The sequence below is a fragment of the Ovis aries genome, chromosome 11, assembly GCF_016772045.2.
Source record: "Ovis aries strain OAR_USU_Benz2616 breed Rambouillet chromosome 11, ARS-UI_Ramb_v3.0, whole genome shotgun sequence".
In the NCBI taxonomy this organism is placed as follows: Eukaryota; Metazoa; Chordata; class Mammalia; order Artiodactyla; family Bovidae; genus Ovis; species Ovis aries.
Window position 1 is genome coordinate 40907661 of NC_056064.1, and position 17495 is coordinate 40925155.

The 17495-nt window shown below is 39.4% G+C and overlaps 1 protein-coding gene and 1 pseudogene across 1 annotated transcript; one reads left to right on the forward strand and one right to left on the reverse strand.

The window, feature by feature from the left end:
* Nucleotides 1–1173: 1173 nt before the first annotated feature.
* Nucleotides 1174–8612, reverse strand: KRT39 (keratin 39). Its single transcript, XM_012186079.5, has 8 exons — nucleotides 8584–8612; nucleotides 7793–8273; nucleotides 6859–6941; nucleotides 5670–5826; nucleotides 4791–4952; nucleotides 4550–4675; nucleotides 2996–3216; nucleotides 1174–1626 (listed from the first exon to the last, which is right to left on the reverse strand). The coding sequence occupies exons 1-8, from the start codon at nucleotides 8610–8612 to the stop codon at nucleotides 1365–1367; spliced, it is 1521 nt and encodes a 506-aa protein (XP_012041469.2). The 3' UTR covers nucleotides 1174–1364.
* A 1219-nt stretch (nucleotides 8613–9831) lies between these two features.
* LOC101107115 (bax inhibitor 1-like) lies at nucleotides 9832–10942 on the forward strand (annotated as a pseudogene).
* Nucleotides 10943–17495: the final 6553 nt, after the last annotated feature.

Sequence of the window (17495 nt, forward strand, 5' to 3'; positions counted from 1 at the left end):
TTTTGTACAGACTGATTTAAACACTCTAGAGACCCTACTGTAAGAAGCTCTGATAATGGCTGGTACCTAAACGGTGCTTTCTCACACTGGGACTGCTTGCCAGCAGGAATTATTCTTGATTACTTCTCTGTAAAGTTTGTTCCTATTGAGTCCATTTCTCTATTCTGATAGATTGAAGCAAGCATCTAAGTTATTTTTTCTTGGCACCTGTCACCGGGAGATAGAGGAGCAGGGTAATGTCTTGAGATTTCCAGCCATAAGTGCTTTGTCAAACAATCAGAACTAAAGCCCATTCCCTAAAGAATAGAAAGAGAAATAGTAAATATTTAATGAAAGGATCCAAGATATTTCTTCAAAATGCTCTGGATTCACACCCCACAATGATTTCCGATTCTTGATGAAAATATTTGGAGAGCCTGATAATTTGCAAAGTTTTGGAGAATGTGTACATCTTGAAATATATTTTTGTGCATGACACTTCCCTGGCAGTCTGGTAGTGAAGACTTGGTGCTTCCAATGCAGACGGTGCGAGTTCTATTCTTAGTCCAGGGACTAAGATGTAGCATGCTATGCAGGCAGACAAAATACATACAACAAAATACATTCACACAAACAAAAATAAAAATGAGGAAAAGCTCCAGTCTTCATCTAGAAGGGGTGCACAGAGAGAACAGAGAATGGGAGATAAAGGACTTGAACATCCTCAAACCCATGAGTTGTAAAACTTAAGATTCAAGAAGCCCCAAAAATCTTGAGCAGAATAAATAAAATAAGTAAAAAAATTCAAAAAAATATTTGAGAGCAGGCAGAGTCTGTATGTGTGGATAAACAGTCATTGAGACAACAGAGGTGAATAGGATTCAGACTCATGACTATTCAAGGAAACTAAGTATTAGAGACTTTTCTCTGTTCATTCCATCCCCACATAAGCTTCTTTCTATATACAAAGAAGGAGTTTAGAAGGGAAGATTTTAACTTTTCACCTTCATGTTCTGCAGCCAAAAACAACCCTGAAACTTGTCTGACTGGCTCTAGAGAGGAATGTAAGTAAACAAGGCCTGAATAAACACAAGAGAACCTGCCCATCACCTGTGGAGTCAGGTAATGTAGGTTACCTTGTCACACCTACATATCAGTGCCTGACCTTCAGATACATGGGAAATGTGCTTCCAGAGAAATATCATTTATTGTCCTGTTGGTGGCAATGATCTAGAGAAGGAGCAGAATAAAAGATCTTATATCTAGCAATGGGGACCCGATGTAGTAGCAAGAAACTAAGTACCTCAAGGGACCGGGGGGTTCTGGCAGAAACAAGGATTGGCCTCTCTTTCATGAATGAGAGTCATTTTTATCACCTTGGGATGTCAGGCTTTGGCAGCTCTGGTGATGAAGCAAGGCTGCACGTGCTCATAAGAAGAAATGACTTTCCCATCCTTGATCTCCTCAGTGATGGTGCAGATTTTAACCAGAATTCTGGGCAGGATGCTCCAGGCACTGTGGGACTCATGTATCCCACAGGGGCCTAAGGATGACGTGTGAGCTGGGGCTGTGCATTCCATGGTCCTGGCCTTGTTGGATATGCAAGCAGAAGACTCATGCTTGATGGCACACGGGTGACAGGGAAGCCTAGGAAAAAACAGAATTTTGCTTGTGATTGAGGGAAGGCAATGGTGGCTATGGAGAAACATGGCAGTGGTTAATTTTTCAATATGTGTCGCTCGAAACAAGTACTTCCTAATACTTGTGTATTCATTTTGCACAAGCACCAGTGGAAGAAAAAGAATCAGACCAGAACCATGGGAAAGCAGCATCCTAGGTTTAGACGTGCTAGATTATGTAAGCTGCCGTTACAGCCAATGCCACAGTGTTGGATGAACAGGCCAGGCATCCAAGACGGGGGTGGAGCCCAGGTCTGGCATTTGCCAGCTGGTGACCTCAGATAAGTCAGTTAACCCTCCTGAGCTTTAGTTTTTCTTCTGTAGAATGGATATAGGGGGGACTCAACAGTGAGAAGGGACAAGTCAGAGGGCTTACTATCTGAAGAAAGGAAGTTAATCTGGTATTTTTCCTAACGAGAATGTTAGTCACAGTACTTTTGGTGACAGATCTCCATCTATGGAAGAGTCCTCAACGCTTCATCCAAGATCTCTGAAGTACCTTCTGGGTGTCTATAAGTGACTAATCTTAAAGGAATTAGAGTTAGGAGGAGTTACAAGTGAAAACTCTTTAAGAAAGCATTCTGTCTCTTTGATGGATGATTCAAGGTACTTTGGTATGTTACAGCTCCTCAGAGTGATCACATAGGTGAGCATTATGCTAATATAATGTGGACATGCCAGTGAAAAGATTGTTTCTGGGAAGGAAGTCTCCTTAGCAGTTGTAAACTAAGCCTGCATTTGGGGCATTAGTTTGGATGGAGTTGATTCAAAGAGCTCATACTCCTTATCAGTTCTTTATGAGTTGGTTAGTTTCTTATCATTAACAAAATTATAGCTTCTATAAAAGATGCTGATACACATGTGTACATGCTGCTCCTGGCCATCAAGGGCAAGTGACTGGACAAGGCTGGGAGTTTCATCCTGAGCAGAACGTTTCTCCTAAGGAAACATGGTTGTCCTATTTGATCTCATGACAGTCAGATTTTCATCTCATTGGGGAGAAACCTGTAAATCACCAGAAATGTTCATCTTTGGGGAAATTATTTTTACCCCTAGCAGTTTTTAAGACTTTAAGAAGCTAGCCAGCTTGAGGGCATCAATCTGGAGCACTGGCTCTTCAAAAACAATGCAGTTCAGCTCACTCCTCAAATTTGGACTAGGTTATGATCGTAGGCCTCCAAACGGCACAGCTCGAGAGAGAGTGGATGGAATGTTTCAGCCAAAGCTCCCCATCACTGACAAGAAGACCAAGGCGATTGTTCCCCCTTGCTGGTGGCAGCGCGCATATGTGCGTGTTTGAGCCTTTTTCTTACAGATACTGCTTTTATTTTACATACTTGCCATCTGAGCTCTCCAGAAGGCTGCGGTATGTGGCAATCTCACACTCCAGCCGGGACTTGACATCTAGCAGAATCTCGTATTCTCGGTTCTGTCTTTCCAGGGCCCCCCGGATCTCTGCCAGCTGAGCCTCTAGGTTATCGATCAGACACTGGGTCTGGGCCAGCAAGGCTGCGTAGCGGGCTTCCGTTTCTGTCAGGGCACATTCCTGGGAGTCTGTCTATCACAGAGGAGGAAAGGAGAATTTCTAATGATTACTTCCTTAAACCCAAGTCATTTGTGATCAGCATCATTTTAAACAGTGTTTTTTTTTTTTTTTTTATGACAGGTACTAATGATTCTCCAAGCCCTCTTATTACTTCCTGACCAAACAAATCTAAAAATAAAATTATCAACTATGTTAAAACTCGCTTTTGTCTTTTTTCTTTGGGCATCTCTTTAAATAATTATCTTCCTCTTCCTTAATCACCTGACAATCTCCTACCACATTCTCCTACCTAAAACAGAAAAAAAATTCCAATATATTTTACACTTAGGCATTAAAAATGCATTACCATGGCACCTTGCTTTATGAGGATTTGTACCTTAAAAAGGAAAAAAAGGAAGTGAGCAGCAGTTAGCCATAAACAATTCTCTTCACTGGAGCAATTCCTTTACATGTAAAATATGAGAGTTGAATAAAGTTCTTTCCTGATCTATCATTCTGTATGACTATATATAATGGGATTTTAGTTTTCAATAACATATGACTTGCATGATTATTCCAATTTTTACAGATGAGAAAACCGAGGCTCAGGAATTTAAATGAGTTGACTAGCTGGTGACAAAACCGGCTTTGGGGCAAGGTCTTCCTAATACCCTTCATACCAGAGCATTTAAATAATTTCCTACTTCAGGGAGGTTGTAGAATGAGGAAGAAGTGGTTCCAGCTTTGGAACCTGCATTCTGGCTCAGACTTGAATTTCTTGTGTGACTTTTAACAAGTTACTTAATGCCTCAGGAGCTCATATCTCCATCTACAAAATAAGTGAGATGAAACTTCTCTTGGATTTGACTTGGTAAAGCCACCTTAGCTCTCTGAGCCTCATCTGTAAAACTGGCTTAATAATTATGCCACTTCCTCCATAAGATTATTTTAATAAATTTGATAGTTTGTAAAAGTGTTTTGCATATAATAAAATGCTCTTATAGAGTTTCCCAAAGTGTTCCCAATAATTCCCATGGATTATCATTGCTGTGAGATGCTCTTTAAAAAAAGGAGTCTATGGTCAAATGAGTTCTAAAATGCTGAATACTATATATCCCTTTCTTGTTGATTCATGGTGAACATCAGCTTACTGAAGGCCTTTAGGAAGGTACCCTGTTTTACTTTTGCTTAATCCAGGATTTCTCTGGCTTATTTGATCACAAAGTCTTTTTTTTTTTTTGCATAGACCCTTAGGAAACAGAGAAGCTATTGTTCTAGGGACACACGTTGCGCAACACAGCACCACACAGATGTCAGGGACTATTGCCACCACTGCTGTGCTGGGCTTGGTCACTGTTTCAGGTACCATTCGGTGCTGGGCCTGCAGTTCAACCTCCAGAGCATTCATGGTGCGTCTCAGCTCAGTGATCTCCTTCTGGTAGCACTGCTGTTGCTGAGTGCTGGTCACCACCTGCTGGTTCAGCTCCTCCATCTGAAACACAGTCAAAGGCCATCAAAGGATATCATGAAGGAAAACTTGACTGTGTTTCAAGGGCCCCCTGGAAGTAGGGTTAACTTTCTGTTTTTGAATTTTTGACCCTCCCTACCTGTGTGTTGAACCACTCTTCTACATCTTTGCGGTTTGTCTCCATGATCGACTCGTATTGACATCTCATTTCTTGTAGAACCCGGTTTAGGTCAACAGAAGGGGCACTGGTCACTTCAATGTGGAGTCTGTCCCCAAGCTGGTTCTGTAAGGAACTGATTTCCTAAGGAGAGAAAAGAATGTGAAGTCACTTGATGAAGAGATGACCCTCTTGTGTTCTTGTTTCAGTCTAACAGTGAGAATTTAGCTTAAGTGCATCTGAAAGAAAGCCCACAATAAAGGAATACATGATTTACAGGTGCTATTGTATGGCAAAAACCACGACAATATTGTAAAGTAATTAGCCTCCAATTAAAATAAATAAATAAATAAACATGTTATAACGTAAGGCTGTTTCAGATACGACTGTGTGTTCAAGTATGTGCAATATTACAAGGAATTAACTAGCAAGATCAGGATTTAAAAGAATTTAGATCATTTCCATGGATAACAGGTGAAGTGACATAGAGGTGAAATTTATAATGAGAGATCATAGTCTTTATAATGCCAAAATGTCCTTATGCCAATATTGGCTTATACCAATAGTGGCAGAAGTCTGTGCAGAGTTGCCTATAAAAAGGTGGGAAACCTGTGAGCACAGGAAAATTGGGTCGCTTCCTTTTCCTGGAAAAACTAGAGAAGACAGTGGAGGCTTCAGATATTGTGTTATAGGCAACAGATTTGAAACACATTGAATCAATGAATGGTAGTAGTAGTAGATATAATCAAGGTAAAACAGAGTAGTCGCTAGTGGGGACAACTTTTGTCAAATTCAACTCAGAAAAATTGATGCTACTTTTAGAGGCTTAGTTTGTAATAACTCTGTTGGTCTTTCTCTAACCTGTTCATGGTCGTTTTTGAGGCAAAGGAGCTCCTCTTTCAGAGACTGGACTTGTGCCTCCAGGTCAGCCTTGCCCAGAGTCAGTGCATTCAGGATCTGCTGTAGGCCGTTGGCATCTGCCTCCACTAGCTGGCGTAGGGACATCTCAGCTTCGTACCTATAGAAATGAGACATGAAAAGGCATTAAAATGTAGATGGTGTAAATCAAGCCAAGAAGAACTTTCTTCTGCATTTTTCACTAGGCTTCTCATTTCTTATGTTTCTATCAGAAGTTTTATTCTCTTTAGAGGTGGAGTCATTTGAAAACATCACTACTCATTTATGCAGCCTGTGGATTCTCAAATTATACAGTTCTGCAATTTTGCAGTCCATGAGGTCGCAAAGAGTTGCAAAGAGTTGGACGTGACTGAGCAACTGAACTGAACTGAACTGAGTTATGATTCCTTAGTTTGCCAGTGATGCTCCCTTGTTATTTAAGATGAATGAGTTTATCATCCTTCTCCTTCCACTAGAGGCAGTGTAGTGTAAGTGCAAAGAGCAAAATTAAGATACAGCAAGCTTGCTGCTGCTGCTAAGTCGCTTCAGTCGTGTCCGACTCTGTGCAACCCCATAGACGGCAGCCCACCAGGCTCCACCATCCCTGGGATTCTCTAGGCAAGAATACTGGAGTGGGTTGCCATTTCCTTCTCCAATGCATGAAAGTGAAAAGTCAAAGTGAGGTCGCTCAGTCGTGTCCGACTCTTTGCGACCTCATGGACTGTAGCCTACCACGCTCCTCTGTCCATGGGATTTTCCAGGCAAGAGTACTGGAGTGGGGTGCCATTGCCTTCTCCATTAGCAAGCTTGGGTCCAAGTTTTTATTTTGCCTTGTACTAGTTTCATGCCTTGGACCCTGTTAAACCTCAGTTTTCCTACCTTAAATGGGATAGTAATACAGTAGCTCTGTCTATCTTATTGACTATTGTGCAGGTAATCAGATGTGTTCATATGTTATAAACTGTGGATACTGGGTGCATGTGGGTGGTTGTGAATCTCAGTCATTTATATTGAGTCTGGAGGTCCTCGCTGGGCTGGTGTTGACATGGCATGGGCAGGAGAGTTAGTAGACTTGGAGATGATCTTATTAGGACTGTGTTGCATCAGACGCAGGGTGAACCCTGTCATGAACGACAGAGTTGGGTGGGCTTACTTGGCTCTCAAGTCATCAGCAGTCAGTTTGGTGTTGTCAATTTGTGAAACCAGCCTGGAATTCTCAGCCTTGGTACACAAGATCTAGAATTAAGAAGTTGCACACACAAATGAGACAAACACCAAGATATCCTCCTTTAAAAGCCTCCAAGGGGCTTATGTGTGTTTGGTTAACAGGGGGAGGCTAGTTAGGCTTTTCATAGCTATGCTGGTATGCTGGGGAACTTTGGGAAGTCAGAGTTTTTTGTTATTTTCCTAAAAGATCAGCAAAAAATTACTTCAACAAAAACTTCTGTAGATGTTTTACTATCAAAGTATAAAGTTCATTGCATATTTGCATAACATACCATGGCCGACTAGAATGTTCATACTATGAGGTTGAGGCATTTTAGTTCACCAATATGTTCCCAGAGCCTAGAATAATGTCTAGTACATTGTTGCTGGTGCCCAATAAATATTTTTGAAAAAATGTAACAGAAAAAAATTCATGTTGTGTAGCAGCAGCATATCATTCAGAATGGGAAATTTAGGATTGGCATGGGAAGAAACTAGACAATTCGGAGATGATGAGATGAGCATAGAAGGAGAAAAGAGTGATGATGATTGAAAAAAATGGATAAAAGTTAAGTTGTTTAGGAACTTGTTGAAACAAAATTCATTTTCTCAGATCCCTGTTTTCTATTTTTTTGTTAAAGAAATGGCAGCAGATGTTAATACATTTTGGTCATGTGTTATCTGATAGCAGAGTATAACTCTGGAAAACGAAAAACTGTAAAACTCTAAATATTGTCTCAACAATTTCATTCAAGAAATTTTCTTATTCTACAAAATATTTTTCAGTATAAAATGAACTAAAATATTAAAGTTTAGCAAATGACTGTTGCTTCGAGAACATCAACTCACAATGTGATTATACATGTTCCTAAGAATCTTACCTTTTGCTGGAGCTCCTCAATGGTTGCATAGTAGGATAGGTAGTCAGGACATATGACCGGGAGTTCTTTGTTACATTCTTCCTGGATTTTACACTCCAATGCAGTGTTCTCTCGTTCCAGCATTTGTACCTTTTCCAGGTAGTTAGCAAGGCGATTGTTCAAGATTTTCATGGTCTCTTTCTCATTACTGTTGATGCCACCATCACACCAGCCACAGTCATCCAGAAAGGGACAGGTGTTGAAGTTGCTGATTAAGCAGAGAGGGGTGAGAGAAAAGCCAGGAGTTGGTCTGTAGTCCAGGGACTGGAGAGTTCTCAGAACATGGCCAGTTGGTTGACAGCTATTGGCTTTAAGACCACCATGCTGGCAGCTGGTGTTAGGAAGGATGGTTGTTAAATTTGTAATCCCAGAACAGCTTTGGCATGGTGTTGTGGAAGACATAGTTGTTGTACAGCCCTTGGTATCCAGAGTGTGTGCCCAGCTTTGGTTGATTTCAAAGTCTGTGGTCTCTGGGATCCAAAGCTCAAGGCAACCACGACTGAGTCTAAATTCCAAACCTCTTGGCTTTTTCCTCTTTGAAGTACTTATATAGCCTTTGCTCAAGATGGTGTCACAGTAGGCAGGAAGTTTTCCTTTCTAATGTTTATATATCAAATCCCACAGGAACATCTCATTAGTCTGCTTTTTACTTGCCTGAGAAGAGCTACTTGTCTCATAAAAATATGTGTTTAGGCTGTTACTAAGTTATTACCCATCACAACTACTACTTATCATTAGATTCAGAGCTTCACCTTATGTCTTCAAAAGGATCTGTCGTCATTATTCTAACAGCATCCATTATTAAGCAAGTGTGAGTATGTTAAGTTCATTAAGTCCTTGTTGACCTCTTCCCATGGCATTAAGCTTGATCAGGAATGAGTCCATCCTTCTTTTCCTTTCTTCTCTAAAAAGGGGGAATCTATTGATATCTAATAATTATTGGTAAACTTAGAAATCAGTATTGTATTTTGGTATGTCCAACAGAATTTCCCATTTCCATTGTTCGGACATGTTGGTCTTAAGACTCTAAGTAATTGCTGGATTTCTGTTTTAGATTTCCAGGTTGGGTTTGATTGCTAACAGGAAATTCCTTGGAAAACAGGCTGGTTACCTTTCGAGTTTCCCAAACTCACACTTTTAGTACTCAGTGTTTGTTTGTTCTATTAGATTAGCTAAAAATTTGCCTTGGTGTTGGTTTTGGTTTACGTTTGCTGTTTAAACACGATCTGTTGCAAGATAAGTGTGCTCTTTTTCAGGAATACTTAGCATTATCCTTAAGAAATACTTTATTAGCATTTTGTTCTTGATCCTTTCTGGAGGACCTAGGGGACAATAATTTCCTTACCTTTTCCAGCTTCTAGAGGCTATCCACGTTCCTTGACTTGCTGGCCCTTCCATCCTCAAAGCCAGCAATAGCCAGTCAAGTTTTTCTCACATCGCATCACTCTAACACTGACTCTTCGGCTTCCATCTTCCGCATTTAAGGAAGTACCTTTGTGATTACATTGGACTGATGTCATCTAGGATAATCTTCCTATTTTAAGGTCAGCTGATTAGTAACCTTTCTTCTCCTTTGTCATGTAGCCTAACATATTTGAAGTTTCTGGGATTAAGACATGAACATCTTTAGGGGCTTATTATTCTGCCTAACACACAATGGAAGGGAAAAAATGCAATTTACAGTAGTACCATAAAATGTAAAATACGCAAGAATAAATTTAGACAGGTATAAGATGATGCTGTTAAAGTGCTGCACTTATTATACCAGCAAATTTGGAAAACTCATCAGTGGCCACAGGACTGGAAAGGGTCCGTTTTCATTTTAATCCCAAAGGAAAGCAATGCCAAAGAATGTTCAAATTACCTTACAATTGCATTCATTTCACATGTCAGCAAGATTATGCTCAAAATCCTTCAAGCTAGGTTTCAGCAGTACATGAACTGAGAACTTCCAAATGTACAGCTGGATTTAGAAAAGGCAGAGGAGAAGCGCATCTGATGTTAGAAGAGCTGTGTGGGCTCCTGAGAGGTGAGTCAGAAGAGTGGACACTAGCGTCATGAATATGTTTGTTCGGAAGATCAACTTTGATGCACTCTTTAAATTTTCCCACATAACCCTCTCAACACAGCAGCACCTGAAGAAGGTCTATGCCAGTTTTGCCCTCTGTATGCTTGCGGCAGCCACAGGGGCCTATGTCCATGTGGTCACCCATTTCATTCAGGCTGGCCTGCTTTCTGCCTTGGGCTGTCTGGGGTTGATGATTTGGCTGATGGCAACACCTCACAGCCATGAAACTAAGCAAAAAAGACTGGGACGTCTGTCTGGATTTCCTTTCCTTACAGGAGTTGGCCTGGGCCTTGCTCTGGACTTGTGCATTGCCACCAACCCCAGCATCCTTCCCACTGCCTTCCTTGTCCCAGCAATGATCTTCACTTGCTTCACCCTGAGTGCACTCTGTGCCAGGTACCGTAACTACCTCTTTCTAGGAGGTATCTTGATATCAGCCATGAGCCTGATGCTCTTGTCTTCCCTGGGGAACCTATTCTTCGGATCTATTTGGCTTTTCCAGGCAAACTTGTATGTGGGGCTGGTGGTCACATGTGGCTTTGTCCTTTTTGATACTCAACTCATTATTGAAAAAGGCTGAAAATGGAGATGAAGATTATATCTGGCATTGTGTTGACCTCTTCTTAGATTTTATAACTCCCTTCAGAAAGCTCATGATGATCCTGGCTATGAATGGGAAGAAGAAGAAGCGAAGCAGCCATCCAGCCTTCCCCAATTTGACTTCCTTTCCCTCCGCCCCTCTTTTCCTCTTTGCACACATTACAGTTAGCATGTTCTGTGATAATGAAAAGCATCAGAAAAAAAAAAGAAAAGGCAGAGGAACCAAAGATCAAATTGCCAATATATGCTGGATCATAGAAAGAGCAAGGGAATTAAAAAAAGAAATCTACTTCTTCTTCATTGACTAAGCTAAAGCCTTTGTGTGGATCATGATAAACTGTGGAATATTGTTAATGAGATGGGAATACCAGACATCATGACCTACCTCCTGAGAAACCTGTATGTAGGATAAGAAGCAGCATTTACAACTGGACATGGAATAACAAACTGGTTCAAAATTGGGAAAGTAGTACATCAAGGCTATATATTTTCACCCTGCTTATCTATCTTACATGCAGAATACACCATGCAAAATGCTGGACTGGATGAAGCACAGCTGGAATCAAGATTGCCGGGAGAAACATCGACAACCTGAAATATGCAGATGATACCTCTTTAATGGCATGAATTGAAGAGGAACGAAAGAGTCTCTTGATGAAGGTGAAAGAGGAAAGTGAAAAAGCTGGCTTAAAACTCGACAATCAAAAATGAAGATCATGGCATCTGGTCCCATCACTTCATGGCAAATAGAAGGGGAAAATGTAAACAGTGTTAGATTTCATTTTGGGGGGGCTCAAAAATCAATGCTGATGGTGACTGCTGCCATGAAATTAAAAGATGCTTGCTCTTTGGAAGAATAGCCATGACAAACCTATACAGTGTATTAAAAAGCACAGACATCACTTTGATCACTCTGTCAACAAAGGTCCATATAGTCAAAGCTATGATTTTTCCCACAGTCATGTTTGAATGTGAGAGTTGGACCATAAAGAAGGCTGAGTGGTGAAGAATTGATGCTTTTGAACTGTGGTGTTGGAGAAGACTCTTGAGAGTCCGCTGGACAGTGAGGAGATCAAAGAAGTCAATCCTAAAGAAAATCAACCCTTAATATCCATTGGAAGGCCCGGTGCTGAAGCTGAAGCTCCAATACTTTAGCCACCTGATGTGAAGAGGTGACTCATTGGAAAAGACCCTAATACTAGGGAAGATTGAGGGAAAGAGAAGGGAGGTTGAGATGGTTGGATGGCATCACAGACTCAATGGACATGAGTTTGAGCAAACTCAGGGAGACTGTGAAGGACAGGGAAGCCTGGCATGCTGCAGTTCACGGGTTTGCAGAGTCAGACAAGACTTAGGGACTGAACAACAACAGATGTAAAAACTCTCAATGAAATATTAGCAAATTGAATTCAACAATACCTGAAAAGGATCATATACTACAAACAAATGGGATCTATCTCAGGCATGCAATGGTTCAGTATTTACCGGTCAGTCAATGTGACATACCACATTAACAAACTGAAGAATGAAAACTATATAATCACTCCAATAGACAGAGAAAATGGTTTTGAAAAAATTCAACATCCACTTATTAAAAAACTCTCAACAAAGTGGGTATAGAGGGAACATAACTCAGCAAAAATGGATCATATGTGACAAGCCCACATTTAACATTGTACTTCATGATGAACATTGAGAGTATTTCTTTTAAGATCAGGAATAAGATGAGACCCATTCTCACTACTTTTGGAAGTCTTAGCTACAACAATCAGAGAAGGAAAAGAAGTATAAGGAATCCAAATTGGAAAGGAAGAAGTAAAACTGTCACTGTTTGCAGAGGACATGTTACTATATATATTTAATATCCTGAAGAAGCACCCCAAAACTAATGAGAACTAATGAATGAATTCAGTAAAGTTGGAGATACAAAATTAATATGCAGAAATCTGTAGCATTCCTATATACTAATAGCAAACAGTCAGAAAGAGAAATTTAAAAAATAATCCCATTGAAATTACATCAGCAATAGAACGCCTGGGAATAAATTTAATCAGAAGGTGAAAGAACTGTACTCTGAAAACTATAAAACATTGATGAAAGAACTGAAGACTATGCAAACAAATGGAAATATATACTGTGCTCATGGATTGGAAGACATAAAATTATTAAATTGACATACTACCCCAAATAAAATCACTGCAGATGGTGAGTGCAGCCATGAAATTAAAAGACACTCCTTGGAAGGAAAGTTATGAACAACCTAGATAGCATATTAAAAAGCAGAGACATTACTTTGTCAACAAAGGACAGCTGGTCAAGGCTGTGGTTTTTCCAGTGGTCATGTATGGATGTGAGAGTTGGACTATAAAGAAAGCTGAGTGCCGAAGAATTAATGCTTTTGAACTGTGGTGTTGGAGAAGACTCTTGAGAGTCCCTTGGACTGCAAGGAGATCCAACCAGTCCATTCTGAAGGAGATCAGTCCTCTGGGTCGTCTCAGTGCACCAGCCCCAAGCATCCAGTATTATGCATTGAACCTGGACTGGCGACTCGTTTCATAAATGATATTATACATGTTACAATGCCATTCTTCCAAACCATCCCACCCTCTCCCTCTCCCACAGAGTCCAAAAGACTGTTCTATACATCTGCGTCTCTTTTGCTGTCTCGCAAACAGGGTTATTGTTACCATCTTTCTAAATTCCATATATATGCGTTAGTATACTGTATTGGTGTTTTTCTTTCTGGCTTACTTCACTCTGTATTAAAACAAATAAATTCATATAAAAAAATAAAGTAGATCAGTCCTGGATGTTCTTTGGAAGGAATGATGTTGAAGTTGAAACTCCAATACTTTGGCCACCTGATGTGAAGAGCTGACTCATTTGAAAAGACTCTGATGCTGGGAAAGATTGAGGGCAGCAGGAGAAGGGGATGACAGAGGATAAGATGGTTGGATGGCATCACCAAGTCAATGGGCATGGGTTTGGGTGGACTCTGGGAGTTGGTGATAGACAGGGAGGCCTGGTGTGCTGCAGTTCATGGGGTTGCAAAGAGTTGGATATGACTGAGTGACTGAACTGAACTGAACCCAAGACAAAGTAGAGATGATGCAATTGCTATATAAATACCAAATAATTTTTTCACAGAGCTGTGTAAGTAGTCGTAAATTTTGTATGGAACCACAAAAGACCCCAAATACTGAATGCAACCTTGAGAAAGAAGAACAAAGCAGTATCACATTCCCTGATTTTATTTTTTTATTTTATTTTTTTTAGTTTTTTATTTTTTAAATTTTAAAATCTTTAATTCTTACATGCATTCCCAAACATGAACCCCCTCCCACCTCCCCTCCCCATAACATCTTTCTGGGTCATCCCCATGCACCAGCCCCAAGCATGCTGCATCCTGCGTCAGACATAGACTGGCGATTCAATTCACATGATAGTATACATGTTAGACATTCCCTGATTTTAAACCATACTACAAAGCTACAGCAATCAAAACAGTACAGTATTGGCATAAAAACAGACAGATTGATCATGGGCAAAATAGAGAGCTCAGCAATAAACCCATACAGATGTAGTCAATTAATTTATTGCAAAGAATACAAGAATGAAGAAATAAATTCCTTCAATTAGTGGTGTTTGGATAACTGGATAGAGCTATGTACAAGAATGAAAACAGATCATTTTTCACAGCATATACAAAAATCAACTCAAAATGGATTAAAGACTTAAATGTAAGATCCCAAATCATAAAATTTCTAGAAGAAAAATAGGCAGTATTCTCTCTTTGAAATTGGTCTTAACGATATTATTTTTGGACATATCTCCTCAGGTAAGGGAAACAAAAGCAAAAACAAGGAAATGAGAACACATCAAACTAAAACCTTTTGTAAACCATCAAAAGTAAAGTAAACCATCAGCAAAATGTAAAGTCTGCCTAATGAGTTGGAGAAAAAATTAGCAAATGATAAATTTTTTAAGAGGTTAATATTCAAAATATAAAAATACTCAGACAAGTTGTCATTAAAAAACACAATTAAAAATTGGCAGAGAACCTGAATTGACATTGTTCCAAAAAAGACATACAGATGGTCAACAGTCACATGAAAAAAATATTCAACAAAACTAATCATCAGGGAAATGCAGATCATACTCATATTCAGATACTACCTCGAACTTATCAGAATGCCTATCATCAGAAAGACAACAAATGACAAGTTTTGGGGAGGATATGGACAGAAGGGATGTGGACAAATATAAATTGGTGCAGCCACTATGGAAAATAGTAGGGAGGTTCCTAAAAAGCCTAAAAACAGAATGCCCTGTGATTCGGAAATTTGATTTCTGCATATTTACCTGATGGAAACAAAAAGATAGAGGCACCTACATTTTCAGTGCAGCATTATTTACAATAACCAAGATAATGGAAGCAACCTAAGTGTCCACTGATAGATGAATGGATAAAGAAAATGCAATATTACTCTGCCATAAAAAAATGAAATTTGCCATTTGCAATGACAATTACAACGGATGTAATTCAGAAGACATTATGCTCAGTGAAATGTCTGAGAAAGACAAATACCATATGATCTCACTTTTGTGGTGAATATAAAAAACAAACAGAGCAAAATGAAAATAGACTTACAGATTTAGAGAACAAGTAAACTTCCCTTAGTTTATTTTGAGTATTTTCATTACTTTTTTGTTATTGTTATATCAGGAGGATGCTAAATAAAACATCTAGCACAAAATTTTAGGTCTCAAACTTGATTTTTCTTTCAACCTGTATTAACTATTATTATTATTACTGTTGTGTGCTTTATTTCTGGGTTTTTAAAAAGGTAGAAATAGAAAATTGAGAAGAACTTCTCTCCAGCTTTCTGTTTTTTTTTTTTTTTAAACTCTTCAATTTTGAAACAGTAATAGAGTCACAAGGATTTGCATAGATAGTACAAGAGATCCCATATTGCCTGATTTTCTGCAATGGTCATATGTTATTCATATGTAGCACAGTTGCAAAATCAGGAAGCTGACATGTTGATATAATGTTTGTGCTTCACTCTATATAATTTTTTTCACACATGTGGTTTCAGGTAACTACCACTGTTAAGATGTGCAACAATTCAACCAACACAAAGATCTCCTTCATGCTACATCTATTAGTTCTCCATCTCTATATTATTTCAAGAATGTCATGTAAATAGAATCATACAGTATCTGACCCTTCAAGACTACCTTTTTCTCACTCAGCATAATGACCTTAAGATTTTGAGAACATTTTGGTTGTTTGTAGTTGTTAGCTGTTATCAATAAAGCTTCTATGAACAATTGCATAATTTGTTTTGTTTTCAATCCCTTTACTTACAATTTACCTATACCATTGTATTTGAAGTGATCTTCTTGCTGAAAGCATAGAATTGTGTCATGCTTGTTCTAATCCATTCTGCCAATCTCTGTCCTTTAATTGATGTATTTAGACCTTTTCTATTTATTGTAATTATTGATATGGTAAGGCTTAAGGTCACACTTCATTTTTTGTTTTCTGTTTGTTCTCTCTGGCTTTTTCATTTTTCTTTTTCCTGCCTTCCTTGGACACATTCTAGAATTCCACTTCGATTTATCTATAATGTTTTTAAGTGTATTTCTTTGTATAGCTTTTAAAGTAATTGCTCTAGGTATTGCATTTATATAATGCATATCATAGTCTATTGGACTTGATATTTTTTTCAGTTCAAGAGAAATTTAGAAACCTTACCTCCCTTTACTTCCCTTTATTCTCCTCTTCTTGGAGCATTTTTTTTTTTTTCTGTCTGTACCAGCTGGTGTTACTGGGTTCTTGGTTTCTCCAGCTCACAGTTCCAGGGTATGTCAAGCAAAACAAAACCGCAAGTAATTCACCACTCCGTTGTTCCCTGAATAGCAGGAATCTAGATGGTTTGGATTCTTCCAACTTTCCAGAGTCTGCTTTTGTTTTATATATGACTTCCCGGGTTTCTAGCGATACTTAGGAAGAGAAATGGGGAAATACATATCTACTTTATCTTTCTGGAAGTTCTCTACTTTGCCATTTAAAAGTGTGAAAATATTCATTTTTATACTGAACCGCTGGGCTGGGAGAAGCGCAAGCTGGAATCAAGATTGCTGGGAGAAATATCAATAACCTCAGATATGCAGATGACACCACCCTTATGGCAGAAAGTGAAGAGGAGCTAAAAAGCCTCTTGATGAAAGTAAAAGAAGAGAGTGAAAAAGTTGGCTTAAAGCTCAACATTCAGAAAACTAAGATCATAGCATCTGGTCCCATCACTTCATGGGAATAGATGGGGAAACAGTGTCAGACTTTATTTTTTGGGGCTCCAAAATCACTGCGGATGATGATTGCAGCCATGAAATTAAAAGATGCTTACTCCTTGGAAGAAAAGTTATGACCAACCTAGATAGCATATTTCAAAAGCAGAGACACTGCCAACAAAGGTCGGTCTGGTCAAGGCTATGGTTTTTCCAGTAGTCATGTATGGATGTGAGAGCTGGACTGTGAAGAAAGCTGAGCACTGAAGAATTGATGCTTTTGAACTGTGGTGTTGGAGAAGACTCTGGAGAGTCCCTTGGACTGTAAGGAGGTCCAACCAGTCCATTCTAAAGGAGATCAAACCAGTCCATTCTAAAAGAGATCAGTCCTGGGTGTTGTTTGGAAGGACTGATGCTAAAGCTTAAACTCCAGTATTTTGGCCAACTCATGTGAAGAGTTGACTCATTGGAAAAGACTGATGCTGGGAGGGATTGGGGGCAGGAGGAAAAGGGGACAACAGAGGATGAGATGGCTGGATGGCATCACTGACTTGATGGACATGAGTTTGAGTGAACTCTGGGAGTTGGTGATGGACAGGGAGGCTTGGCGTGCTTCGATCCATGGAGTCACAAAAGTCATACACAACTGAGCGACTGAACTGAACTGAACTGAACATGTCCGATAACAGACCAATGTACCCT